The following is a 27,066-nucleotide window of genomic DNA, read 5'->3' as shown; positions in this document are numbered from 1 at the left end:
TTTATTCAAGCAGAGGGAATGAGTCTAACTGTGCATTAGATTAAAAAAACTGAAATATGACTGTTCCTTTCGCCAGATCTCATTTCTTTTAATTCCACTGACACAACTTATTATTTATTAAAAACTGTCTCACTATTTTATTTCTCTTAAACAAAGTGGTTGACACGAGTCATGAAGGTCACAGTGAACTTTATCAACCAGTCTGCAGACATCCATCCATTTCCTTTAGAGACGGCCGACAGTCACTCTGACTTCTGTTTAACTTTTCCTCTTCTTGCCGGGAGCAGGTAGTTGTGCTGTCACTTGCCAAACACTTCAGTCATCATTGTGTTTACAACACAGGAGGTTACAATAATACACCCTCTGAGTGGTTGCTACAGCCCCCCCCCGCACCAACATGAAAGGGGATCTCCTCAGAACCAGTCACCTCATTCTGAAACCATTTGAAACATTTCATCCAAAGATAACTTGGTTCAGCTTTTTAGAAGCAAACTATGACAAAATCAGTGATTGTGTCATATTCTACACGTTGGAAACACAATTTCTGAAAAAAAAAAAGAAAAGAGTACAAACACTTTCACTGTGATGATCCACCATCTTGTTTCTATTGTTTACTTTTGTTATGAATCGTGTGGCGCGCTCTGGTCATGACGCATCCTTGGTTACGACGATTCACTGAAAGGGGGGGGGCCGGATCACTGGGTGGCACTGAGGTTCCCACAAACCTCAATGGAACCAGTTCAAGGACCAGAGCTGACATACAGGAAAAGGCTTGAATGACTCACTATCAGAAAGTACCGAGTTGGTCTGGGGGCTGTATACGAAGGCAGTGAGTCTCATGCATATTCTAAAAATTGTCATGTTTCCAATTAACTGTAGCACTTGTTTTGCTCATATTTGCAGGAAATGAGCTCAGGAAAACTCAAATTCATGCACATGTCCATCCTCCACTCTGTTTATTTCGGGGGTAGGTTCATAATAAACAGCTGGTGGCACCAATTCTCAAGTCAGGTGCGATCGAACTGCTGCAGAAGAAGAGGACACAACAGGAGGATGGGCTGTGTCACTAATCACTATATAGTGAGTTTGCCATTTTGAAGTGGTGTCTTTAAACTCTTTATAGTGCACTCAGGGTTTCCCATAATGCATCATGAAAAATCGTGTGCAACCGATGGTCACTTACCGAGCGATATCTACCATCATGCATTGCGCTCGCGGCGGAGATACGAGAGAAAAGTACAAAAGTAAATACGAGCCGAGCATCACGGCACAACTTCCGGGACACAAGTTGATTTCTACATTTAAAGATGATCATTCTGTTTTTACATTAAAGTATTAATACGAAGTGTAAAATAAACATTTACAATTTACTGTGGAGTTTTTCAAACCCAACGTCATAATCCTGTTTCTTTCTTTTCCCAATGAGCTCACTATGTAGTTGTCTTTATAGAAGTCACATGGTATATTACATTTATTCATTTGTTCACATTGCAACATGTCGCATTTTGTTTTTATCATTATCGAAACTTCCCTGCAATATTTATACGAGTAAACAGTAAGTGGTTTTCCAGTTGTGTGTGAGTGTGTTGCCCTTCAGCTAAACACAATCAGCTGTCACAGCCGTCACACACATAGAGACAGGATGAGTGCGATACTTCATCCACCTCTCACACAGCGGAGCATCAAATAGAATCAAATATTATAGTTGGAGCACATGACACATGACAATATAACCTGCTCAGAACAAAATGAACGACCGGCTGGAAACACGACAATCAGGCGGGAGAAACCATTTCTTCATGGAGCTGCCTCTGAGCACAAGCATAATTTATCTAGTGATTAAACAGAATGAGTTGAGGCAGAAACACAGTTGTGTAAAATTATGATTTGTTTTGAAAGATGTTGATAAAAGCAGAGCCGCTCAGCGAGGACGCCAGAAAAACAGCAGAAGTCATGAATTAAAAGTTCCAAAAACTATCAACAAAAAAAAGAATAGTTTAAAAGAAAGAAAACACGTCAGTCCCGGATGAGGAGACTCTGAGGGTTTGATATCAAGATGTGACCAGGAAACAAAACAAGCCTCTAAACTCCCTTATCGTCGTTAATCAAGTGTTCGCCCACCACAGCAGAGGACGTGTCTTCGTCTCTGCAACAGACCGACACAGGATTAATCCAGACACGTCCAAACATGTCAAAATATCAGAGGACACAGGCACCTCTGCAGGGAGACGGTTGCCTGGGGGGGGGGGGGGGGATTGGTAGTAGTGGCAGTTTGGCACAAAGATACACAACTGGATGAAGGTCGCGTTCACACTAGAGCTGCATATGACAGAACAATAACCACCTGAGGACAAACAGTCATTGTGAGTTGATGAACCGCAGGAAATGACAACAACAAGGGTTTTAAACATGTGACCTGCGGATCCGAACTGAGTCATGTGACTGTCGTTTACTCAAACCTAATTGGCCAGAGGTGCGAAAGTAAACAAACAGCTCCAACTTCAGAACAGAGAATATTCAATCACATTTTGCTTGTATGGCCCATATTCATTTTCACAAATCACAATTTGTCTCGCAGGGTTAATGTGAAGAGCAATCAGCTGGGATCATTGTTTCCATACACACACACACGCAACACACACACGCACACACACACTATGTTCTAATGTACTCTGCTGTAAACAGTACGTCACACATGAGAGCACAAAAACACGACTAGACATATTCACATTCAGAGATAGAAATAGGCACACTGAAACACACACACACACACAATGAAACACACTTGCACCCACACATACATGCAATTACATTTAAATATATGTATGCAGACAGAAGTGCACATTCAGCTACACACAAACACCATATGCACACACAGAAACATATAATAAAGCACCTGCAGCCATGCATACACAACATGTTTGAACATGTAAACACACACACACACACACACACACACACACACGATGGTGTCGGAGCTCACCAGGTCGTCCAGGATTGTGACGGGGAAATCGAACATGCACATCTTGACGGGCTGAGCGAGGGCTCTGTGCAGGCTGAACAGAGACTTGGATTCCATGCTGCACACCGACGGCAGCACGCAGCCGCTAATCCACCGCTCATTTAACACAACCAAGAAATAACACAAAATGAAAAATAAATTAAAAAAAACTCAAGATGGAACTCAGCAGTCCTGCTGCTCGCTCGCTCGTTATTCCCTCTCTCTGAAGACGGAGACAGAAAGAGAAACCCTTCCACCTCCTTCCTCCTCCTCCCTCCTCCTTCCTCCTTCCTCTTCCCAACAACCCCGCACTCCCCTTGTTCCCCTCCCTCCTTCTTCCTCTCCTCGTCTTTCCTCCTCGCTCACCGGGGACCGTCCTAGCTGTAGGCAGCTGCTCTCTTGTCTCTCTGTCTTCTGGAGGGATCGCCCCCACGGCTCAGGAGCACTCAGCTGTTTTGCCACGACCGCAGTGGGTTTGCTTTTCTCTCGGCTCTGCGACGCTCAGACTCGACACGGAGCCGCATGCGTCCGCCAGAAGGAGGGAAGGAAAGGGAAATCTGTCCGAATGCAATGAAGCAGGTACACAGAGGGGTTCTGAGTTTCCGTCTGACTCTCTTCTGCTTCATTATGCTGCAGCGATTTAATCAAGGGAGAGGGAGAGACTGTCTGTGGGAGCCCATTAAAGATGAAACAGGGCGACCGGGTCTCACGTATGAATCTCTCCCCTCTCCTCACTGCTGCTGATAAATGTGAGGACACTTCTGGCAGGTTACCAGCCCTCATCTGAATATTGTTCTGTGTTCTTTCTCTCTCTGGTCGACGGAGCCGTCACACTCAGAGACCACCTGTCAATCACATTCAGGATTTTGGAAGGAACCACTCGTTCTCCATCTCTTGAGTTTCTTTCCTCTAGTGCGTTATGAAGGGTTTTTGTCAATGTAAAAGTTCTGCTAATTTGAAAAGCGGAATAGAACAGAAAAGCCTGAAAACACCTCATCAGCAGTCTGGACATCTGACATCACAATGACCCACATTTGCTTTTAATGCACGACCCACTTTACTCATTCACATGCATTGATTTATCAGTAGCTGCATTATCAACATTGATTTACACATCCCTCCATTTTCTTTACTATTTCAAATGAGTCAAAACTTATATTATTGTCGAGCCGCATTGATTCTCTCTCTCTTTCTCTCTCTCTCTCTCTCTCTCTCTCTCTCTCTCAAAAACAACATCATTTGTTCTTTTTGCACAGAGCTCTCAGGCGGCGCGCTGAGATCCGATAACATGTGGTCACGAGAGACAGATGTGAAGTGTCGAGTTGTGATCAGACGTCTGACACTGATGATTTTGCAGCCACTTGTGTGACAGTGTAAACCAGAGACTGTAACTGGAGATGGGGGAACACGGCTCTTCCTCCCACTATCCAGAGGCCAAGGCTGAGATATGTTGGATACAAACGTTTGGTGTCAGACTCCGGAGCTGTAGGGATCACATCCCCCTGAATATAATCGCCATTGTCTCGACTCTCACGCTCAACCAATCACAAGTCAGTCTCAGCTGTCAATCATGACCTTTCACTGTGTTTTTATATCATCAAATGACAAATTAACACACGTGAACACTTGAACAAACATCTGTGTGTAGGGGAGGGATCTCCAGTACAACTGATCTGGAGTCCACCGGCATTTTGCTATTTTCTTTCATCTCCTTGCAGCCAGAAGTCGAAGGCTCCTGTTGTTGTACATTATGTAGGTCACATGCTTTTTACCCCAAATGACAGAGACGGTGATAGAAAGGAAGTAAGTTTGTTTTGACCTGAATAATAAGGTCTCCTCTGGGCTGACAGACGTGTCTGTAGTTTGCCCTTAAAAGCCTCTGTGGGGTTTTGCTTTATCTCACCAATCTATAGAGTCGGCCTTTTCTGTTTGACATTTGCGCTTTTGTGTTTCATCATCTTGCAAATGTAGAAAAACTAAACCCATTTCAGAGTAAACATCCACACTGTGTAATCATTAACTGTGTCTTTTGGGGGGAAATACTCTCCAAAATAACACAAAGGATCCGGCTAAATACACAAAGAGCACAGCGCTCAGTCACTCCTCGTTTGAAAAGCTTTCTCTCACTCGTCTAATGTTTATATATTTACAGTCTAAACATCTCAAGTCCGAGCCTGTAGTCCCGAGGAATTCAAACAGGAAACAAAAGGCATAACTCAGCCCTGATTCACATGCAAATGATGTTCGACGTTTGTTAAAGTGCAGCGGGCGAGCGAGGATGAAGTGCTGCTGCCTGTGAAAGGCAGAGACAGTGGGGGAAGACGAGCGAGGCTGAAGGAGAGAGAGCGAGCGGGTCTGGAACACCACTGGGAACTGCTTTCAGATGCAGAGGCCGTCCCACGGCTGAATACTGTGGGAGAGCGGTCGCCATGGAAACAGGGAGGAAAAGCCGGGCTAAATAAGACCGCCCCCCCCCCCCCCCCCTTCTTCTCCTCCTCCTCTCCTCCTCCTCCCTCCTCTACAGATGCCAAGCCAGGACAGGAAGCCAGACTGTAACCCGCAGGTTGGCTTCCTGTGGACTCAGACAATAGCAGGACGGGGGGGGGGGGGGGGGGGGGGGGTTGCAGGTACACAAGACGTCTGAGACACGTGACTGCAAACTGTAAACATGTCATTGCAGATCTCCCTCATCATCTCCTCTGCTTATGAGCTCATTCAAGACACTGATGATGTGACTGCTCGTCCAAAACAACTCACAGCTCACAACTCACAGCTCAACAGGGGAAAGAGTCCAATCTGACAATCAGCCACAGGAAGCTGCAGACGTGTTGTATCTGGTATGATCAACACGAGGCTCCAGATTCAGTGCATTCACTCAGAGAAACACAATCTGAGGCACACAATAGTTTTCAGAATTTGTTCGACCGTGCAATTCTGTGTTTGCCAAACCTCAGATTTAATCTTTTATCTTGCTTTTGTTCCATTGGAACGCAGCGTTCGGTGGAGAAACCCCCCTCAGAGTTTAAAAGGTCAAAAGTTTTAAAACCCAATGTGAGATACATCCTCAGTGTTGTTTACTTCTGCTGTGTTGCTTAATGGACTGAAGATATGATCATGTTGTTAAAGCTGCTCTAAGTAATAATGGGGTCAGTTGTTTTCCTCAACCTGCAGAGAATTAGGAGCTGAAACTGGTTTTACTGGGCTTTATGGAGAGTTTCAGCTCATAGTTCACAACCCTGTCTGCGGCAAAGACACAGTTAAAGAGCAGCTGGTGAACATGGCGTCACATCTTACTGCTAAAGAGCAAAGATAACTTCCTCAAGAGGAGGTGAAGACCAGACACAGAGGGGAGAGAGAGTGGATATTTGCCTCCCACAGACACATTGCTGTTACAATCATGTATTTTAAAGCGTGTGATCCAATGAGGTGAGATTTTAAACTAATCTCCAACATGAAATGTGATTAATCTGCAGGAGATTCACCTCTGATCAGGAGTCATGTGTTGTGTTTCAGAGCAGATGTCACAGAGAAGGAAAAACATCTCAAAATCTGGAAAATAATCAGAAATGAGCTGCAGCCAGACTTCATGTTTCTGTCCTGCAGGGAACTTTCCTCGTGTCGGCATGAACACACACGTCTGCAAATGATTAGTGTCTACACACACACACACACACACGCACACACAAACCTGATCCAGTCACTTTGAAACTACCAATGTGGACAGTCGGCTTTAAAGAGCAGAAAAACAAATGTATGTTTTCAGGCTGAACAAACAGCTGAGGAGAAAAACAGTCTGACAGGAAAACACTGCTGTCACAAGTCTTATCAGCGCCCCTGCACTTTGCATCACTGCTCATACACAGTACACAATAAGTCAAGGACGGGCTCTTCATCCACACACACAACAAACGCTGCGTAGATAAAAGAGAAAGCGTTCAACAAAAAAACCTCTGGACCAAAAACTAGAGGAAAAAAATGTCTTATTCTTGTCACATTCCATCAGACAAAGAGGTCAGATGTGCTTGGAGTGAAGTCAAGCTTCAGGAACAGAGGGGTTTGAGGAGCGCCGTGCAGAAAAGCTTACAGCTTTATCTCAAACTCCGACAATGGTTAAAAACGGAAAATACACGTCTCTGAAGAGGAAGAACATCAATAACACCAGCGAGAGGAAACAGGAATTAGGTGGAGGAGAAAAGAAGAGAAAGGGTTGTTTACAGTGAAATCCAGGCTGTGTGTGTGTGTGTGTGTGTGTGTGTGTGTGTGTGTGTGTCGGTGTGTGTCGGTGTGTGTGCATGTTTTTGCCACCTCCTCAGGACCTAGTCCAGTATAAACACAGATTTTATCAGGACCAGTAGACCTCGTAGGGACCGAAGCCAGGTCCTAATGAGGCTGTTAAGGATAACTGCGAAACGGTGTGTGTGTGTTTGTTTGTGTGTGTTTGTGTCTGTGTGTGTGTGTGTGTGTGTGTGTTAAACCCAGGCAGTGGGGAGTCTCCACATCCTGAAGCAGCAGCTCTCATCCTGCTCACAGACAAATCTAGGCGCCGACCTTTGACACCGATTCGTGGTGTTTACCTGATTTCTGTAACGTTCACCACATTGAACTTCACAGAGTGAACTTTAAAGATGTCATCATCACAACAACAGGAGGGTTGATAAGGCCCAGAATGACTCAGAGAGAATCTGAATCTATATTAACTTACATCACATTTGCTCCCGAGATGTATAGAATACCTAATATCATTAAATGAGCATTGATGATGACCCTGAATGTGGATATGCAGCCGAAAATTGATGGATACACAAAAGAATTGAATGACAACAACTCATGAACACACACAGAAACAGTCAATTTCCTGTTGTGCGACTGATGGATGAGCTGACTTAGTCGTTTCCAAGGAAACAACACAACCAACCAAGAATCATCCACTTGCATCTCAAAATGCACAAACACAACACTGTGTCATTGATGCTGCTGGGGGAGTAAACAAGAGGAAGTGATATCCTACACACACACACACACACACACACACACACACACACACACACACAGTTCTTGGACAGAGGAGGATATGACTGAAGTATATTTCCTGAAGGGCTTTTGTTCTGCAGAATAGAAACTGAGTGTGTACATCAACACCAGTGAGTTTATATCTGGCAAATGAAACAATACCATATTTTTATCGATTATGTTCCTTAATCATTAATTAGTCTTTAAAATACTGTAAGGTTGCAAGTTCCCAGACGCCAAAGTGTCGATGCCCATTTGCTTATTTTGTGTTAATAAATGTGTAATAACACAAACACAGGATAGAGAAAAAACTGTAAATCTTCAGACTGTAGAAGCTGATTATTAATTTTCTTTCAATCAAAGATTAATAACTTCAGCACTATTTCATGAGCAGCTTCAACTGATGATTAAACCCAAACCTGTGGCCTTTAAATGTCTCGTGTTCCATCACATATGAAACGGTTATTAAGATGGATCCGGGGATTAGTTATCATTTGTTCTTCTGAAATTCTCATTGATCAAAACATTTGCAGATATTTTTTTTGTAGATGTCCAAATTAAATAAAAACATCTTTGACATAATTTATAACTGTAAGTCTTGACCTAGTTCCTCATAGTTTATTATATCACAGATATTTCATATTACTGATCCATACACTATAGTACACTGTGTGATAACACACGTTGTTGTGAAATACATTTTGATTTCAATATTTTTACAGATCTTTTAGTTTTACAATTATACAATTTCATCGCAGGTTCTAACAACAGCAATAACAAACAGAGATAAAAACCATAATCCTCACATTTGAGATTAATTATCGAGAGAATATTATTACGTTTTGTATCGTAAACTGAGCATCTTTGGATTTTTAATCTTTGTGGAAGAAAATAAGCAAATGGAAACATCACAATTAAAAATTTGCCCTTTTTAAGATGACTTTAAGTTTGATATTAAATTAAACACCTGGTCAGATGAATCTATAATGAAATCTAGTATTGTCTCAACACGATATAACACTTTATTGTGGATTCAATTAGAGGCGTATCCCCATGTTTATTGACTGGATGAATAAGTCAAATCATAAAATCACTAATTGTGACGGATTAACGACGCTCTGTGATTCCTGCAGCTTCCCTGTGGATTACACAGCAGCTGGTGTTGATGGTTTGGAGAGGTTGAGTGGAAACAGGCCAGAGACAGAGACAGACACAGAGACAGACACGAGTGCATCAGGGTCATCAGCAGAAAAACACCGATCAGCTGCTCGATCACCGCGGGAATCGACCCGAAACGCTTCTGTATCCACACATGCAGATGTTCCCAGGTGTGTGTGGCTCCTACCTGTTTTTCCAGCATGATCATTCTCTCAGTATCATGACCTTCATGGAGTGTGTATCCGCGCGCTGTCACACACACTCCTCCTCTGACACCATCTTCTTCTTCTTCTTCTTCTTCACGGAGCAGGGAGGAGGACAAACGGGAGGGAGGACAAACCGAATGACGGGGACCGACGCTCACGGGTTTTAGCTCCGGGATGCTAGCACACACGGCCCCGGTGCGTTATCCTTGAGAGAAATGTCCCCGCTGGCTCCAGCATGTCCCCGGAAGAATATAATAAAGTGTTTACTCTGAATTCATCACGGAGGAAAAGACTGAGACACGTCGGTTCAGAGAGGAGGAGGCAGCAGGCGGAGGAGGAGGAGGAGGAGGAGGAGAGAGGAGGGCTAGCTCCCGTTAGCCTCGCAGAGCTATTAGCACAGACAGCTACACCCAGCGATGATCACGGTTTATTTGTCAGCTCCTGCCTGCATCCATCGCCGCTCCGCTCCGGAGACGCGTCCTCTGGCTCCGGCTCCCCGGAGCAAATCCTCCCCGCAGGTACACGACGACATCACAGTGAACAGCGCTGAGTCCGGGGGTGGTTGCGGGGGGGGGGGTTGATGAGGTCGGCTGGACCACCGTCACACTGGAGCTTGGACGATGAGGATGATGCTGAGAGGAGGCGCCGCTTCTCCGCTCTCTCCGCTGCCGCCTCTGACGCCGCCCTCCTCGCCGCTGCTGCGGTGGTAGAACAACGAGCGTCTCAGAACAACGATGCTCCTGAACGCACCACACTTAGCATGACAGTCTATGAGCACGACACAGAGATCCTGAACGCACCATAGTCTGTGTTTGTACATAAGTCAATAAAATGAATCAAAACAACTCTCTTATATTTGTAATGAGACAAATATGAAAATATAAATGTCAATTAATAGTAAAAGGATTCAAAATGACACCTTATTTTATCTTTAGAGACAATTTTAAAGATATATATTTATATATAGATATGTACAATTGAGTAAACACATATCATTCTTGATTTGTAAATGAATAAATTAATGTACAGAAATAATTAACTTTCATGTTTGGGGGGAAAACACGTCTAAGGGTATAAATCACATTTAATTTTATTTAACAAAAATGTATAAATATAAACACTATTATATCTAAAAAAAAACAAATGTATCAGGAATCAAATAAATAGAAATCCTGGCCACATTATATATTTTCAGTTTACAGGGTATATATTGTTTCTATTTCTTTAGTATTTCCTTGTGTTTATATTATCTTTTTTTGTACTCTTACCTATATTCCTCTTTTCACTATTCCCTTTATTTTATCTTATCATATGTTATCATCAGTAAATAACATTTTCATGTATTCGCCTGGCGGCAGCACTCAGCCTGACAGACTCAACTCAGGGAACACGCGACCTGCTTATAACTCCTCCCGGTGCATTGTGGGACTTTATGTAAACCCAACATGGCAGCCCTGTGTGCCAGAACTCTGGGTAAGGTCGGCTGGTCCCTTCTGGAGTCTCCGGGGTTCCGCAGGCCCGGCACCGTCTCCTCTCTGGTGGGGAACCTGAGCTCACATGGGTCCCGGAGGTCGTTCGGTTCCGGCGGCCCGGGGGTCCGGTCCAAGCTGCTCTCCCTGCGGGGAGCAGGAGGCAGAGCGCTGGGCTGCGCCTTCCTGCTCGGTGGAGGTCTGGGTCTGTATCAGTCTGTGAAGATGTCTGTCCAGCAGCACCTGGCCCAGGAGGACACCAAGGTGAGTCAGCTGTGGGGAGAGAGAGGGGGACATGGGGGAGAAAGGTTAGAGAGAGGTGGGACAGGTGGGGGAGAGAGGGGAAATGGTGGAGACACGGGAGACAGGTGGGACATAGGGGAGACATCTGGGAAAGAGATGAGAGAGCTGGGACAGGGGGGAGAGAGGTGGCACAGGGGATTGAGAAGGGGAGAGACGGGAGACAGTTGGGGGGGGGGGGGGAGAGGGGGACAGGGGAGAGAGAGGGGACATGGGGGAAAGAGAGGGGGACATGGGGAAGAGAGGTGTGAGAGAGGGGGACATGGGAGAGAGTTGAAAGATAATCGGGAAAGGGGAGAGAGAGAGGGGACATGGGAGAGAGAGAGGGTAGACAACTGGGAAAGGAGAGAGAGATGGTAGACAGGGGAGAGAGAGGGGGACATGGGGGAGAGAGGTGGGAGAGAGAGGTGGGGACATGGGAGAGAGGGGGACATAGGGGAGAGAGGGGAGACAGGTGGGAAAGGGGAGAGAGATGGTAGACAGGGGAGAGAGAGGGGGTAGGTGGGGGGACAGGTGTAACATGTTACATGTTTGTTCATAGGACCGTCAGACAGAAAAGTATTTGTATATTTGTACAGAGAATATGTGATATAAAGACGTCGTATATATTTGTATAATAATCAGTTTCAGCCGTCTCACCTTGTTTTTCTACTTTAATGCTCGTATTGATTTTCTAATCTTTTCATTCCGATCACCTAAAACAAATCTCCTCATACACACCAACTTTTTACATACATGTCCACATGAACATGTTACATACATGTCCACATGAACATAGGAGAATAACGTGGTACCTGTGCTTCCCGCTCCAGGCTCCGGGGGGACGTCTGGACTTGACCCTGTACCAGTACAAGACGTGTCCGTTCTGCAGCAAGGTGCGGGCGTTCCTGGACTTCTACGGGCTGCCGTACCAGATCGTGGAGGTGAACCCGGTGATGAGGAAGGAGCTCAAGTGGTCCACCTACCGGAAGGTGCCCATCCTGATGGTGCAGGGGGACGTGGTGAGACAAGTGTCCTCCTCAGTGGAACTGTTGGTTTGCAGCTGTAAACTGGAGTAAAACCCTCTTTTTCAAACGTATGGATTTTTTCTATGAAACCCTCAAACGTGTTTTTTCTTCTCGTTGCAGCAAGTGAACGACTCCACCGTCATCATCAGCGCCATCAGGACGTATTTAATCAACCAGTAAGTTCATGTCAAATATCGGTTCTCTCCTAAGACGGATTAAATGAGGAGAATGTAGATATTTTACTTTTTAAAACCACCTTGAAGTAAATGAACCACTGCTCGAGGAAAGTTATTTTTTGATAATCGAAAAAAGTTCTTGTCATCTTTTAAAGCAGAAAATTCTAAATATTTTCTGTGATTCAGGCATTTTCTACCATTTTCTAACCGAATCAATGAATTTTCAATAAAAAACTCAAATTTCTTTACTTTCTCAGGTAAATAAAACTATCTGCCTGAATAAACTGTTTCAGAGTCAAACACACGATTGTTTTAACCCCTTACTGCCTGAATTAATTTCCAATTATAGAATAAAAATACTATTTGTGTTTTTGGCTGCCATACAGATGCTAAATTAAGTGGAGATTGCTACTTTCAACACAGCATTTACAGTAGATATAAAATTAGGTATGAGGCAAATTAGCGACATTAGGCATTATGGGGCATATGTAGATTAATGCTGCTTTTCATTGAAATTGAATAACAACATATTTTTCTGTACAATCATTGCTGTTCCATCATCACAGTATTTAAAATACAGCTTAATACCTCAAAATAGTGCTTCCAATACCTTCCTTGGTATGTGTAGTATTTGCACCATCAGGCACAATCGTCACCTCGGCGGCATTAAGACCGGAATGGGGTTTGAGGCAAATTCGCGACATCTGTCAACAAGGGGTTGAATGTGACCTTGTTTTGTCGTCCAGGGAGAAAAGTATGACCGACATCCTCGCCTGTTACCCGGAGATGAAGTCGGTGAACGACAGCGGGAAGGAGGTGACGGAGTTCCTCAACAAGTACTGGCTGATGCTGAGCGAAGCCGATTCCACCGACATTTACCCCGAGAAGGGGATGCAGAAGTAAGTCCACTCGTGCTACTCCCATCTTTTCCCAACGTGAGTAATGAAACTTCAAACTGACTGGTCGGGTGATAAATGTAAAGGTGTAAACTCATCACTGCCGGGACCAGCGTGTCTGTAAAAGGTTGAACATCTTCTCTTCCTGTTTCCAGAGAGGAGATGAAGTGGCGCCAGTGGGCTGATGATTGGCTCGTGCACCTCATATCTCCGAATGTGTACCGAACCAGCGGGGAGGCCCTGTCCGCCTTCGACTACATCGTGCGCGAGGGCAAGTTTGGGAGTTTTGAAGGTTTCTTCGCCAAATACGTCGGAGCTGCGGCCATGTTCCTGATCTCCAAAAGGCTGAAGAGTCGGTGAGTGAAACCCGAAGAGACACCTCCGGTCGGAACACGTTCTCTCAGCTGAATTCATTCAAGTTGTTAAAAACCTCTCGACCCAACAGATACAACCTGCAGGACGACGTCAGGCAGGATCTGTACAAGGCCGTCAACGACTGGGTGGCGGCCATCGGCAAGAAGAAGAGGTTCATGGGGGGAGATCAGCCTAACTTGGCCGACCTGGTGAGGGAGCACAACAGCTCGAGAGTAGTTCTACACCACGGATGTGTAAAACTCCAGGACCAGTGAAGTCTGACTGTTTCTAAACCGTCCAATGAAGTGAAGCCAATGTTCCTGAAACCGAAATTCTCAGGAATGACCAGCAGGGGGAGAGTTTCTGTAGAAGTTCTCACTTGATTTATAAACTTGAGGAGTTTATTGTCGCTCTATTTTCAAATCTTCAACACTGAAGTTGATTTAGTAAGCTATGATCCATATAGAGTCAGACAGATAAAGTACTGTGCGTCTAGGGGCGGGGATTCCCTGTGATTGACAGCTAGTACCATCCAATCGGTGCAGGTGTAGTAAGGCGCACCGTGTCCCTCCCCAAGCTCTCGGCCAGGCTCCACCCCCCCCGCTTCTCTAAATATGGCTACTTCTGAATTTTAAAAAAACAAGATGGTGCCGGGCAATATGCCAAACTGGAGGCTTTAAAACGGTGGCTCACAAACCAGTGGGAGGCGTTACGCTTGATGGTCGACGGGGTTATCGTGTCTTCTAACATATTCCCTCGTTACTGTGTGCAGGCGGTGTTTGGCGTCCTCCGGGTGATGGAGGGCCTGCAGGCGTTTGACGACATGATGGAGAACACCAAAGTCAAACCCTGGTACAAACGCATGGAGAGAGCGACGATCGACCACGAAGGTCGAAACTGAGACACTGAGGCGGCTTCCAGCCTCTTTCAAAAGATGAAAACGAACATTAATCCTCCGGGAAGAGGAAGTGACCCGCGTCCGGGAAGCAGTACTTCCTGCTTCCACGGTGTGAGGGCGGTCGCTGCCGCCATTTCCTGCTCGACTCACGCAAATTTAAACCTGATGATTTGTTAGAACGAGTAGATAAAGATATCACACCTGAGAAAATTGTGTCATCACATATTTAATTTAACCTTAAGTGACCGAGCTGCTGTTTGGCAGAACCATCGTTGATTTAAGGACATCTGTTGCTTTTACTGAGCTCTAGTGGTGAACGGTTGGAACTGCAACAACATTAAGAAAACTCACTGATCCTTTGCTGCAATTTTAATTCACTTGACCGACACAATGAAGTCACATTAAAAGTAAATAAACATTTCTGATGAAGCAACTCTTTGAATTTCCTGCAAAATGTTTAAGGAGAAGAGAAAATCTGACGTCTGTGCACATCTGGGAAATTCGTTTTTCATGTTTCCAGGCCTTCACTGGCTTCTGATCTATTTGGTCCTGATGGCCCTTGTTTTCAAACCAGTAAAAGTTTGAGATTCATGTCATTTATGGAACAGAACAGAATCTCTCTGCCACACAAACCCATTTTCACTATTTCTTTAGTCTGTAACAGATACAGGATCAGTCTGGTGGTGAGCTGCCAGTTTGAATGTCTTCTAGTCTGATTTTAATATTAAGACAAACTCGTGTGCATAGCTGTAAAAAGGTACAATAATAAAAAAGAAAGCTGGGGCTGTGTGTTTAATTTACATACCAGATAACTACCATATTTATGATGGAACTAAAGGTTTAGCAGCAACACATGATTAGTACCAGTGTTTGAGTCGTATTCTATAAATAAGAAAATGTTTTAAAATGAGGCAAAATTTATTTACAGTCAATGTGGCAACAGAAAAAACATTTGTGACAATTGATTTTCACCCTAAAAACAAAAAACAAATGCTAGAGGGTAAAGAAAAATATATCCAGTGAACTGATCCTTCAGACGTCTGGTGGACGAATGTCTCGGAGACACAGAAGCTTTGACAGAATGTCCTCGTCCTCACGACCTCCAGAAACCGGAGCTTAGTTGACCGTTGGGAGGTTTGATCTCTCCTCTCTGCAGCGACGTCTGTGTGAGGGATTCAAAGCTTTACACAATTCGACTTACACCTCTAACGAACCTCTCTTTTCAGAAGAAGCATCCAGACCCATCGTTCTTTTGTCTAACATGAGCGGTGAGAATCTTACCTCTAGAAACTGCTTGAGTCTGATGACTGAGCCCATCTGTCCACTGCTGGTCGCTGCCTCGATCCTGGAGACACATTTCAGAGAAAAAAGGTTTCAAAGCTTTGTTGACAGCTGCTGTTAATGTGTTTTAAATCCTGAGGGAGCGTGTTGTGTACCTGGGGAAGTATTCCTCTTTGAGCATCAGGATGAGTTTCCAGAACTGGCTCTGGTATTGCTTCATTAAAGCATTCCCACAAACCTGAGGGAGACACAGAAAAACGCTAAATGTAAATAAAAAAAATACAGCAAAATACAAAGAAAAATCGATGTATAGGTAAAAGTTTAAAAAAAAAAAACCTTGAAAGAATGAACCAGGAGACTCACCTCCAGGAAGTCAAACAGCAGTGTTGCCGTGATGTCTGCCAGAGGCTCCATGTTGAGCATCTGAGCCAACCACCGCCAGCCGTGGTTCAGACCGTGAGGAGCCGACTGAAACAACAAATAACCAGTTCAAATCCATTCAAATGTGCAAAGACATTCAGCAACTAACTTTGTGATTTATCACCAAAAAGAGGTTAAAACACATGAGATTATAAAAACAGGTTTGAAATGATGATTGTTGAACTAACCTAAAAATAAATGTATAAATGAGAAGTTTCTACAATAAGATTTGTTAATAAGACTTAAGAAGTGATTTAAAGGACGACCACATGTAAATTGTAGCTGTTTGCACATTTAAGTTGAAATATTTTCTACATCTGAGCTCGTTGTTCGATCCTCATGCTCTTGGTGATCAACCCTGACTTGTGTAACTTGAGTTCAGCTCTTGACACTTTTGATTCTTGACGCACGAGAACCTCAACAGATGTCAGGAATGTGTTTACCCCGTGCTTGGAGCCGTAGGGCCACCGCAGCTGAATCACGGCAGCGTACAGACGGATCATCCCGGACATCCTCTTCAGGAAACTGTCCTGACCTTCAATCCCCGAGTCGTCCACACGGTAACCAAGAATCCTTAGGAAGAGACGAGCAAAACACCGGACGTCAAAATCTGTGCGGGGAAAACGTGACACAATGTGGAGGAGTGGAGGGAGGATTCTGAGTCACTCACTTCTGATATTCCTCCACAGATGTACCGTCCTTCATTGGAGGGTAATGTGGGACTGCGTACGGACACTTCTTGTGCAGGTGAGCGAGGATGAGGTCGCCCACCCGCGGGTGCAGCTCCCAGATGCCAGAGGCCACCACGGCGATGGGGAAGGCTGCTTCGTGGTGAGACGCCACCTCCTCCTCTCCTTGTTTCTGTCCAGAGGATTTAAAGTTATTCTTTGGTTTGTGCAGTGAAAACAGGTCGTAAGAGTGGCCGGAAACTCATATCTTGAACTTCATAGGCTCCGTGACGACTGGACGGACTCACCACAAACTTCTCGGCCAGTTTATAGCTGACGAAGTCCAGGCCCTGTGGATGCTGGGAGGTGGAGACAGACTTCCCCCCCGACCCCACCGAGCGCCCCGCCAGAAGCTTATCGATCTTGTCGAAGATTTCTCGGAGCTGTGAACCAGAGTTGCTGGCGATTTGACTGATGGGGATGTTGGCGGCTTTCTGGAGCTCCAGCTTCAGCTTCTTTGTCTGTGAGAGAGAAGGAAGAAAAGCAGGTATGAACGTGATGTCACTGGACCCAGTGCGTGTCAGTCTCCGCTCACTGGTACAGTCTGTATCCTCCTGCTGTTTGTCATCTGCTCATGTCTCTTATGATAAGACTGTTGTTGTTGTTGTTATTCATCTAGAATCACTTTCTCCTGGCAAGTGTCCTAAAGGCTGCTGGGAAATTGACATTCCAAACACTGATCAGAGAGGATGAACCCACCTGGATGTCTTTAGGGGAGTTGAGCTGTTCGAAGGACTGAGCGCACTGAGCAGCTGAATCCTGAAGATCCTTGTACCATCTCAAAGTCGTGTCTTCAGCGCTGTTCTGCAGACCTGTAGGAGCAGGTTCATATTGAACTGTTATATCATCACATCAATAATAAATCAACAGGATGTTCTCACTGTCTGTTCATTTTAGTTCAAAGAAGGGGGGGGGGGGTGTTCAGGGTTGATCCCTGAGGCTGAGGGACTAACATCACCTCATGATGCAGCTTTCATTTCTTAAATAAATATTATGAACCGAACACTGTTGTAATTCTTCCTGCTCCCTCTCACCTTTCCTCCGAGCTTTCTCTTTGGCCAACTGCGCCGCCTTCTTCTGCGCCTCCTGCTGCACCTGCAGCTCCGCCTGCTTCTTTAGCGCCTCCTCCTCCCCCTTTTTATGTTCCTGTACCCTGGCCACCTCCTCCTGCAGCAGTCGAATCAGCGCCCTCATCTCGTGGAGGGCACGTTCAGCCGCAGTCATGTCCTCCATGCTGGGAAACGACCCCTGGAGAGAGATGCGGATTGAAAAGGAAACACTGATTTAAAGATTATATAATTGAGCCTTTCCAGCAGTTTATCCAATTAGCGTCCGGTGTGAACCCGGTGTAAGAAGGAACAATTATTTGAACTTCAACTGACCTCTACCGTCTTCCTCACGACTTCAGACACCTGCGAGCACAGCTGGTTCCCGCGGGTGCTGTAGGAGCTGAGGCTGGCCGATGGGAGGTCACCTTTGGTCTGGGAGGACGGCTCCAGCAGCTGGTTGAGCTGCAGGATCTCCTCCTGGATGGTGTTGAGGTTTCTCAACCTCTCCATCCCCTCCACCTGCCGCTGCCGCTCCAGCTCGGCCTCGCGCACACGCTGCTGCTCCGCCTCCCTCAGTCGCAGGTTCAGGATCTGACGACGACAAGGACGACAACTTCAAGCATTTCATCAATTATAAAATAACTGGAAACTTATCTTTAGTTCAGCAGGGAGAGATTTAGGGAAAACTTGATGACGTTAAACTTTTTAAAACAATCTTGAAATGGAGCCAGTTTTACAAGAACAAACGGTTTCCTACCACAAGGTGCTTGATAAATACAGGATTTGGACACTGGATCTTTAAAAGGCAAACATCTTATTTGCGTTTCCTTTGGTGATCAAACCTTCATTCTGTGTCTTTGCTCTTCCTTCAGCTTCTCTTGTCGCCCGATGCTCTCTTTGGTTCTGCGGAGCAGAGAGAATAACAACCAGACTGTTTTGATCACAGTTAACGTTTCAGAAATGAAAAAATGTGAAACACAATGAGACTTGTCACATCCTTGCTGTTGGCTCTTACTCTCTGTCCATCATGTCTCTTATGCTCTGGAACTCCTGTCTTCGCTTCAGCTCCATGAACTCTTCGAAGCGTTTCAGCTGCTCCGACCCTGAACTCACCAACTCCGCCACAAACTTCTCCTGCATCTCCTGTCGCTGTCTGAGCGCCACCTGAGAGACAGATTGAGATAACAATCACTTGCATATCAGGGTTATTACATCTTTCCTACACACAGTAACCATATAAAAGGAGTGAAAGTAGGACTAAGGAGAGGGAGGATTGCAACCAACCTTCCATTAACCCCCAAATTCAGCGGTGCTGGCAGCGTGTGTGAATGCAAGACAAAGCTACATACTCCTAACAGCAGCTCAACATCATGACTTACTGGGCTAAAAAGACTGCTAACGTGTTTGAGTCTAAAACAGGATATACAGCAGGTGAATCAAGACAAAATCCCTGTGCCTGACCTGGGCCTTTTCTCTATATTCCTTCTCAATCTTGAAAATGCGACCGGTGATCTCCATGGCTTTGGGCGACAGCAGGGAAATGGCCGGTGGAGGCAGAGGACTGGACACCTCACTGTCATCTGTCTCTGGATCTTCATCCTTTGCCTCATCGCTGAGATTCTGCAGCACATTAACACAATAAAATGACAGAGTTAGAAATTATAGACAAACAGATGAAGAAGAGTTCAGCGGAGACACATTGAATAAAACAAAGTGCAGCTCTCCTGCAGGTTATGAGACAAAGTTGTAAAATGTCGGTAACTGAAATAAAAGCCAGATGAATTTGCATGACAGAGAGTGAACAATTGTAATTTAAAACCTGTGTAGTTTATATTTGAATCCAAAACTTTACTTTTAATAAACAGACTTGAATAACTTCACAGCTGTCATCTAAAAAAAACTGCCACATACGACTAAATTAACAGAACATAAGTTTAAAAAACATTTTTGTTATACGATATATACATCTCTAATATTCATGTGAGAATCGAACACATGCAGAAAATACATCTTCATAACAGACCGACAGACTTGCCTTCTCACGCTCGACCTGTAGCGCCCGAGCGTGGATGTCAGAGACTGATTCTCTGGACACAATGGAGTCTGTTGTCTGCTCAGACAGGCCGGGGCTGGAGTGTCCAGAGCTGGAGTCCAGGAAGCAGGACGTCTGCAGGGGTGAGGAGCCCAGACGGTCCAATATGAGGCCGGCTTGTGGAGACAAGCTGATGGTCTCTTTGTAGCCGCCCAGAATATCCTGCAAGAACAAAGTCTTAATGTCTCAAATGACTTATTTCTATTGGGAGAGCATGACCACATCCACTCATCTCACATGGTTTCACTAGATCAAACATCTCACACTGGCCTGATGGAATATCTGCAAGCTCTCCAAACTGGGTTTGGGTTTATCGACATTATTTTAGTGTATCTGTGTTTCAAATTATATTCGTTTTTTATCTGTTAATATTAAAAGGCTGTTTAACATCCAATTCTACTGACATTTCTCTTTTAATTGCTATTATCCATTTTAAATTCACACTGTATTCAGTGGTGAATACACTTGAATGTTTTCCACAAAGCTGCTTCACTGTCGGTACATTGAGTTAATTGTTCTGCTCTGTTGTGAATGGGGAAGCTACTGATTGAGTTGAAATGTTAAACAGTTTATTTAATATGACAAAAGAAGTTAGTTAAATACAGCTAAATAAACAGGGGTAGCCTGTTAGCTCAGCCTGGCTAACGTGAACATCACTGTGAGCTAATATCTGAATTAGCCGGATGCTAACTCACCTCGCTCCTCTCCCAGCTGTGCGGGCCGAACGAGATCTTTCCCTTCTTGGAGTTCCGTAAAGCCTCCAGAGTTTTCCAGCGTAAACTTTCCGAAGGCATCATGACAGATCAGTGTTTCAAACTTCGTCCTCCGACCTGGAAGCTCCTAACGACTCTGCGCCACTCGAACCGGACGGTGTTACACAGAACACACACCGACGGGACACGGCACAGACGCTGGTTTAGTATCCGGGCCGGCCGCGGTTGTCACGTGACCGCAGGTAAAAATATAAAATCGTGGCACCGGAAGCTCGGCGGAGGCACTTCCGGTGTCAACAGAGAAGGAAGGGAAGAAGCGACCGGACAGTTGTTGTTTTTCAAAGTTTTTCCTTCAACAAACGTAAATGTTACAAATTGTGTGAATGTAGCTTCAATGTATTCAATGTTTTATTCATGAGCCTTGCAATCACCATTATAGATATCTATAACTACTCAACAACAAGTCATCACACCAGTTATATCTCGCTATGCATCAAGCCTTTATATTACATTATATTACACACAGATATCCCAGTCCCCACGTCCACTTGTATGTGTTTTCACTGTGTTATCAAAAATAAAATAGATTTGGTCATTAAGTAATGTAACAGAATAATAAACATGTATCCTGAAAAGCCTTGTATCCACTAATGACAATAGCTTATTTATACATATACGATGTACAAAGCATACTGTAAATAAAAAAATAGTAGGTTGTCGTGATGTAATTATGATTATTGAAAATTAGAAATCCCCCAGGAATAAACCTTTTGGATGTACACAACTCACAGCATGTCACATCAACTCTGCATGAGTTTGATGTATGTTTTTATGTAGTGTAAAATCAGTTGCAAGAAGCTGTCCAGAGGAATAATAAAGAAGGCCAGCGAGTGCCTGGAACAAAAATATATTATTGAATTTTATTTTATTTTATATAGCATATATGATTTATACGATTTACATATTTAGAACAGCTTCAGTACCTTTTAATAACTTTCGGACAGCTGTTCTGGCAGAATACAAACACATAACAGAGTAAATACAAAGTAACTGAAAACTGCCAATAATTAAAAAAAACATGCATAAAATCAATAAATAAGTATAGATACAACATGTTCTCCAAGGTTAAATCATAATTCATACTGATTAATTATTACTGATATTATAAATCTGACAATAATTCCTAAGTACCCGTGGTGTGAAGTGGTGACTTTTCGAAGTGTCCCTGAACGCAGCATCACTTAGCAACAAGTTTGTGTTGTTTTATTTTCACGTCTGAAGATTTTTCCCCAATTTCTTCAATTGGCATAAGGGTGAGTAGGTATTTACCTCTTTGTGTATTTGGTATTACTTCACATATACACCATACCCATTACCTTTCCATATTAAACTGTTCCCTTATCCAACCCATTCCTTCATAACTGCTCTCATATTGAACCTTCCCATATCTAACCTACCCATTGCACTTCTGTATATACTGTTATATTTTGTTGCATTGTGCCTGTACTGTGTAATGATAATAAAGTGAATCCAATCTAATCTAATCTAGATGAGTGAGTTTTCATTTCTGGGTGAACTATCCCTTTGACCATTTGATACACAAACCATGCCAGCTCATTCTAATACACAACATGGGTCAGAGATGACCTTTATTCGTTTCCTGGGTTATTTCATGCATGGCTGAGTTTTCTTTGCCAAAATATTTTATAGTTTATTCTTCCTTCTTCGCTCAGGAGACATTGACATTGAAGACTCGTCTTCAAGACTCGTCTTCAATGTCATCAAAGGAGCCTTGTCCTGTGTGTCTTGGATGATGAAGACTTCTTTAATGAGAGAATCTTCTATTTAATCGTAGGACTCAGAATCCGGACAAAGAATCGCCTCCTCATCTTTCTCATTCTGTTCTTCATTCAGCATCTTTACAACAATTCAACCGTAAGTCTGAAATGATTGTGACCAGCCATAACTAACACTTTGGATAGAGAAAATCTAAATAATATTTTAAAATGCATATCAATCAGTCTATTCCTGATATATTTCGAGTTTTATTTTGTTCATCTGGCTATAACAGCTAGTTAGTATAACATATTTCTCTTTCTCACGAGTAATGGATTGTAATACAAACTGTGTGAGTCATTTCTAAACCATGTGTGTAAAAGTGATGTCGAAATACACAATTTACGTTTGTTTATGAAGTAATAAAGGAATAAGGCAAATAATGATGATATTTAATGAACACTTAGAATATTAAACGATAAAATACATGTATTTCAAACCTAAAGCAAAAAAATACTCATAGATGAAGTAACAGGAATCGATTACGTCCCATTTTTGATCCCTGTTGTGAATCAGAGGGTTAAAAACTTGAACAAACTTTCTCGACAGATGCCGAAAAAAAAGGGAAAAGCGAGTGAGAAACAAGAAGAGAAGAAACCAGTGGAGACGAAATCAGTAGAGAAGAAACCAGAAGAGATGAGTCCAGAAGAGCAGAGATACAGAGATAGAGAATTATTCCTGAATCAGATCCAATATCTGACCGATCAGCTGGAGAGGTAACCTTATAACCATAAGAATATTCATAATCTTCGTGTTAGGTTTCATTGTGCTCTTTTTGTCCTAGTTTTGTCTTTCTTTATGGTTGTATTGTGTTTCTTTGTGGTATTTTTGTGTCTTTTTGTGTCTTTGTGTGAGTGTTTTGAAGCTGAGGCCTTGTAACCTATTTTATTAGTCACTATATTCAGTCTATGTGTTCAAAATTCTCCTAAAACCTTTTTCTGGAGAGGAAAAGATAGAAAGACCAAAAACTCACAATACAGAAGCTGCAGTCAGATATTTTGATGTAATTTTCTTTTTGGATACGACTTTTAACAATAATCCAAAACATCTTCACGCATTGAAAAATCCTCTCGCTCCTGTTCCAGATGTTTTATCATCAGTACGACTTGAATCCTTATAGACTCTGTCCCTCCTCCTCTGACAGGAACCAGCTGAAGTGTGACGGCCTCGAGCAGCAGAGTAAGGACTTTACGTCTCAGTACAGTTCACTGGACAAAGACAAGAACGACATCATGGACTATCTGAAACGCTCGTTGCTGGAGAAGGAGGACGAGGCGGACGAACTGTATGAGAAGCTGGAGACTCAGCGACAGACTGCAGCCAAAGACAAAGAAGCTCTGCGGCTGGAGGACGATCAGATGAAACAAGAGCTTCAGGAGCGGATAGAGGAACTCAGCGGGGAGAACAAGAGACTGGGTGAGACTGAGCACTAAACCAGAGGTTCAGATTGACCAGTATGAAGTCAACCCATTTTCCACCCTCTCGGAAGTTTGATGCATTTCAGTTCGACAACACACTTGAAATGTTTAGTGCAGCAGTAGAACACAGAGTTTGACATCTAAACGCCAACTTCATCGCTTCCTCAGATAAGATCACAGTAATGTCATGTGGGGTGATGAGCAGATATCTTAAAGGCCCCGGGTGGAGCCTGCAGGTGCATGCTGGGAGGGCCGGAGAAATCCACAGGGAGCGAGAGGAATCGTTGCAGCGACAAAGCCATCCTTGTCCTCTTGTTTCACCGAGATTCGTGGAGAATGTCTCAAAAACACACAAATGGACTCTAACCATGACCTCTTGTGTCCACCTCCATCCAGGGTCCAGCTTGGCCAGTCTGGAGGAGTTCAAGAGGCAAAGGGAGCAGCTGACATCCAACATGGAGTCTCTGGAGAGGCAGCTGGCCAGTCAGGAGGAGAAGCACACAGCCGACCTGCACAACCTGAAGATGTCAGTACTGCTGGAGAAGAACAGGTTGGTGTTTTGCACCAAACACCAAAGGGTTAAATGTCCAACAATCGTCACAAATCTTCACATGGCTCCAAAACAAACTTTCATGACTGTGTCCATCTCTCTCTGCTCTCCTGCTCCCGGACGACAGGTTAGAGAAGGAGATGGAGAACCGCGAGGGCAACATGGGTGTAAACGTGCAGCGCCTGGTGGACCAGCAGCTTCCTGTGGAGACCAAACAGGCCTTCGAGGAGAACAGGGCGTTGCTGACTCGCTGCAGGCATCTGTCAGAGCGAGCTGAGGCCCTGATAAAGGAGAACGCTGCGCTGCAGGAACACAAGAGTAAACACAACGCAGACTCGAACATCCTGGAGAAAATGAACAAAGATCTGTCCCGCAAGGTCTGCATCGCCAAGAAGGTGAGAGGACGAGTCCCTGGAGGCTTCATCTATCTAACCACTCATTAATACAGCAGCAGTGTATGTGAGGACCAGGATTGTACAGTTATAGAATTAATGTAGTTCAAGAAATCCAAGTTTAGAAATCAAAGAAATCGTTTGATTTGTGCTGGATCAACAAAAACATCAAAGTTTATTTCTTTATTTTACGTTTGATATTAAAAAGTGACCCCCCCCGTCAGGTGGTGAAGCAGGTGTCAGCTCAGAGTGAGCAGCTGCAGGCGGAGCTGAGCACCTGCAAGCAGGAGCGGGCGGAGCTTCAGGCCGAGCTCCGACGGCTCGTGGACGCGATGGCGGTGCTCAGGTCAGAGGTCACCCAGTGGCCATCGTCCACATCCCTGACTCGTCCCTCACATTCTGTTCAGTGTTCAGAGGCAAGAGGTGTAAAAGAGAAGTTCTTCCTCTAGGAGGCACTACTCTACCACACACAGTTATCATATTCATATTATTTCTATTAGTAGTTGCAGAAGTAGCAGATACTTGACTGAGAGCAGACACACATTGACAATGAAGACGAGTTAAGTCCTTGTAAATGAGGCGTATTTGTTGGATGATGACTTATAGTAGTTAGGGTTAGGGTTCCTGGAATTGAACCAAGGACCTTGTGACCTGCACTCACCACCGAACCCCCCCCCCCCACGATGACACTTGTGTTCTATTTCAGGCAGTTCAAGGCCTCGGTGCCAGAACCCCCCAGGGAAGACAGCGCCGAGGTGACCGGGCTGAAGGCAGCGCTGCAGGAGGCGAAGAGGAGGAGCCGCCGGATGAAGAGCGCCATGCAGGAAGCAGTCGACACGCTCCGACAAACTCTGCCGGTAAAACACCCAACGCCCCACATCAGGAACATCTGGACCGGATCTGCACCAGATTTCATTGAGCTCTGTCTCGGCTCTCGTTTCATCTTCACACCAGATTTCATTGCATTGTCTGTGGTTCTGGTGCTACTGACAATCAAACATCATATTCTTGATAAAACCCAGACAACATGGAGGAGGGTTTCCCTGACGTGTGCTCTGTTTCCTGCAGGAGGCGCTGATGGAGCAGAACCCTGAGCTCGGCCTCGACAGGTGGAACCAGCTGATGCAGAAGCTGCTGGTCGTGTTGGACACCGGCACCAGCTCCTCTGCGGAGGACCTGACCTCTGACCCTGCAGCCACCAGGTCATTAAATCCCTTCATCCGTTTCATCGTGTACAACTACAGCAGCTTTTTGATGCCCTGGTATTTTAACCAGGATCAGAAACTTACTGCAGCGACTAAACTCAGTTCAAACCTGACCGACTCCATCTTCCTGTTTCCTGTGTCTCTGCAGTGCAGCGCCTCTGGATCCAGTTTCCAGTTTCCAGTTCCAGCTCGCTCGCTACCGACCCGGAGACCTCGGCCTCATCCCGCCTCCGGCTCAGAAGCTCCTCCTCTCCAGGACCGGACCCGTCTCCTTCTCGTCTCTGCCCGGGTTCGTCAGGAGTGAGACTCTGAAAAATCCTGTCCAGTGTCGTTCACTCACTAAAAAGACTAATATTTCTCGAGGAGAACAATTTTAATAGAACTAACTCATCCTTCTTATTTTAAATAAATAGAGGCTTTGATTTGGACATTTAAAGTTGCAGTGTGTAGAATTTAGTGACATCTAGTGGTGAAGTGTCATGTTGCAGCTGAACACCACCTCCCCTTTCAAACATGAAAGAGAACCTGTGGTAACCTTCCAGTTTGGACGACTGTAAAATTTAGAATCGGAATTAGGTTTCACTTTAATTGTAGTTGTTGATATTTTGAAAGGTTTTCTGGAAACACATTCTGAATTTTTCTCGTTTTGTTTTTCCTCTTCCCTCAGGAAAGCGTCCGGTCAGAAGACGTCCGGCTCCGTCAACAAACACAAATGATGAATTTTCAAAAGTTTATTTTGTGCCATAAATGTGATATTGTGACATTTATACGTTTTACTGTGAAGATATGAGCATTAAAAAAAAAAAACACACACACATCCTGTATCATGTGACTCATCTTCCATCTCAAGTATCAGCAGATTGGATCTTTTTCAAACCTTTATGATGTCTAGTTTTTATCATTTGAT

The 27,066-nt window shown here is 44.4% G+C and overlaps 4 protein-coding genes and 1 long non-coding RNA gene across 6 annotated transcripts in view; 3 read left to right on the top strand and 2 right to left on the bottom strand.

Moving 5' to 3' along the window:
- Positions 1–9,911, bottom strand: part of LOC128437657 (ral guanine nucleotide dissociation stimulator) — a 42,806-nt gene extending 32,895 nt beyond the window's left edge. The window contains exon 1 of one of the 2 annotated variants that reach the window (XM_053419825.1): positions 9,357–9,911. In XM_053419825.1, coding sequence (XP_053275800.1) covers positions 9,357–9,377 — 21 coding nt within the window. In that variant the 5' untranslated portion in view covers positions 9,378–9,911. Of the gene's footprint in view, positions 1–2,983; positions 4,000–9,356 lie in introns of those variants that run through there. The other variant, XM_053419823.1, reaches the window with a different exon arrangement.
- On the top strand, positions 3,306–9,924 carry LOC128437658 (uncharacterized). The gene is made up of 3 exons (XR_008338250.1): positions 3,306–3,580; positions 9,145–9,339; positions 9,480–9,924. It is a non-coding gene; the product is annotated as an uncharacterized LOC128437658 (long non-coding RNA).
- An 841-nt stretch (positions 9,925–10,765) lies between these two features.
- On the top strand, positions 10,766–15,256 carry ptgesl (prostaglandin E synthase 2-like). The gene is made up of 7 exons (XM_053419820.1): positions 10,766–11,108; positions 11,957–12,145; positions 12,272–12,327; positions 13,074–13,226; positions 13,379–13,579; positions 13,669–13,786; positions 14,350–15,256. Exons 1-7 carry the CDS (start codon positions 10,821–10,823, stop codon positions 14,476–14,478), a joined length of 1,134 nt encoding a protein of 377 aa, XP_053275795.1. The 5' UTR covers positions 10,766–10,820; the 3' UTR covers positions 14,479–15,256.
- A 114-nt stretch (positions 15,257–15,370) lies between these two features.
- gle1 (GLE1 RNA export mediator) lies at positions 15,371–20,967 on the bottom strand. The gene is made up of 15 exons (XM_053419822.1): positions 20,741–20,967; positions 19,977–20,207; positions 19,415–19,573; positions 18,969–19,117; positions 18,796–18,856; positions 18,287–18,544; positions 17,939–18,152; positions 17,604–17,716; positions 17,153–17,365; positions 16,847–17,037; positions 16,620–16,749; positions 16,120–16,224; positions 15,912–15,994; positions 15,757–15,820; positions 15,371–15,637 (listed from the first exon to the last, which is right to left on the bottom strand). The coding sequence occupies exons 1-15, from the start codon at positions 20,840–20,842 to the stop codon at positions 15,569–15,571; spliced, it is 2,142 nt and encodes a 713-aa protein (XP_053275797.1). The 5' UTR covers positions 20,843–20,967; the 3' UTR covers positions 15,371–15,568.
- Positions 20,968–21,058: 91 nt separating this feature from the next.
- On the top strand, positions 21,059–26,875 carry cfap157 (cilia and flagella associated protein 157). Its single transcript, XM_053421113.1, has 12 exons — positions 21,059–21,119; positions 22,040–22,071; positions 22,614–22,693; positions 23,144–23,310; positions 23,739–24,010; positions 24,409–24,562; positions 24,690–24,957; positions 25,179–25,300; positions 25,661–25,811; positions 26,023–26,216; positions 26,308–26,448; positions 26,827–26,875. Exons 4-12 carry the CDS (start codon positions 23,144–23,146, stop codon positions 26,873–26,875), a joined length of 1,518 nt encoding a protein of 505 aa, XP_053277088.1. The 5' UTR covers positions 21,059–21,119; positions 22,040–22,071; positions 22,614–22,693.
- Positions 26,876–27,066: the final 191 nt, after the last annotated feature.

The sequence above is a fragment of the Pleuronectes platessa genome, chromosome 4 (assembly GCF_947347685.1).
Source record: "Pleuronectes platessa chromosome 4, fPlePla1.1, whole genome shotgun sequence".
NCBI classification, from domain to species: Eukaryota; Metazoa; Chordata; class Actinopteri; order Pleuronectiformes; family Pleuronectidae; genus Pleuronectes; species Pleuronectes platessa.
Note: the sequence above shows the minus strand (reverse complement) of the source record. Positions and strands in the feature narration are given on the sequence as shown.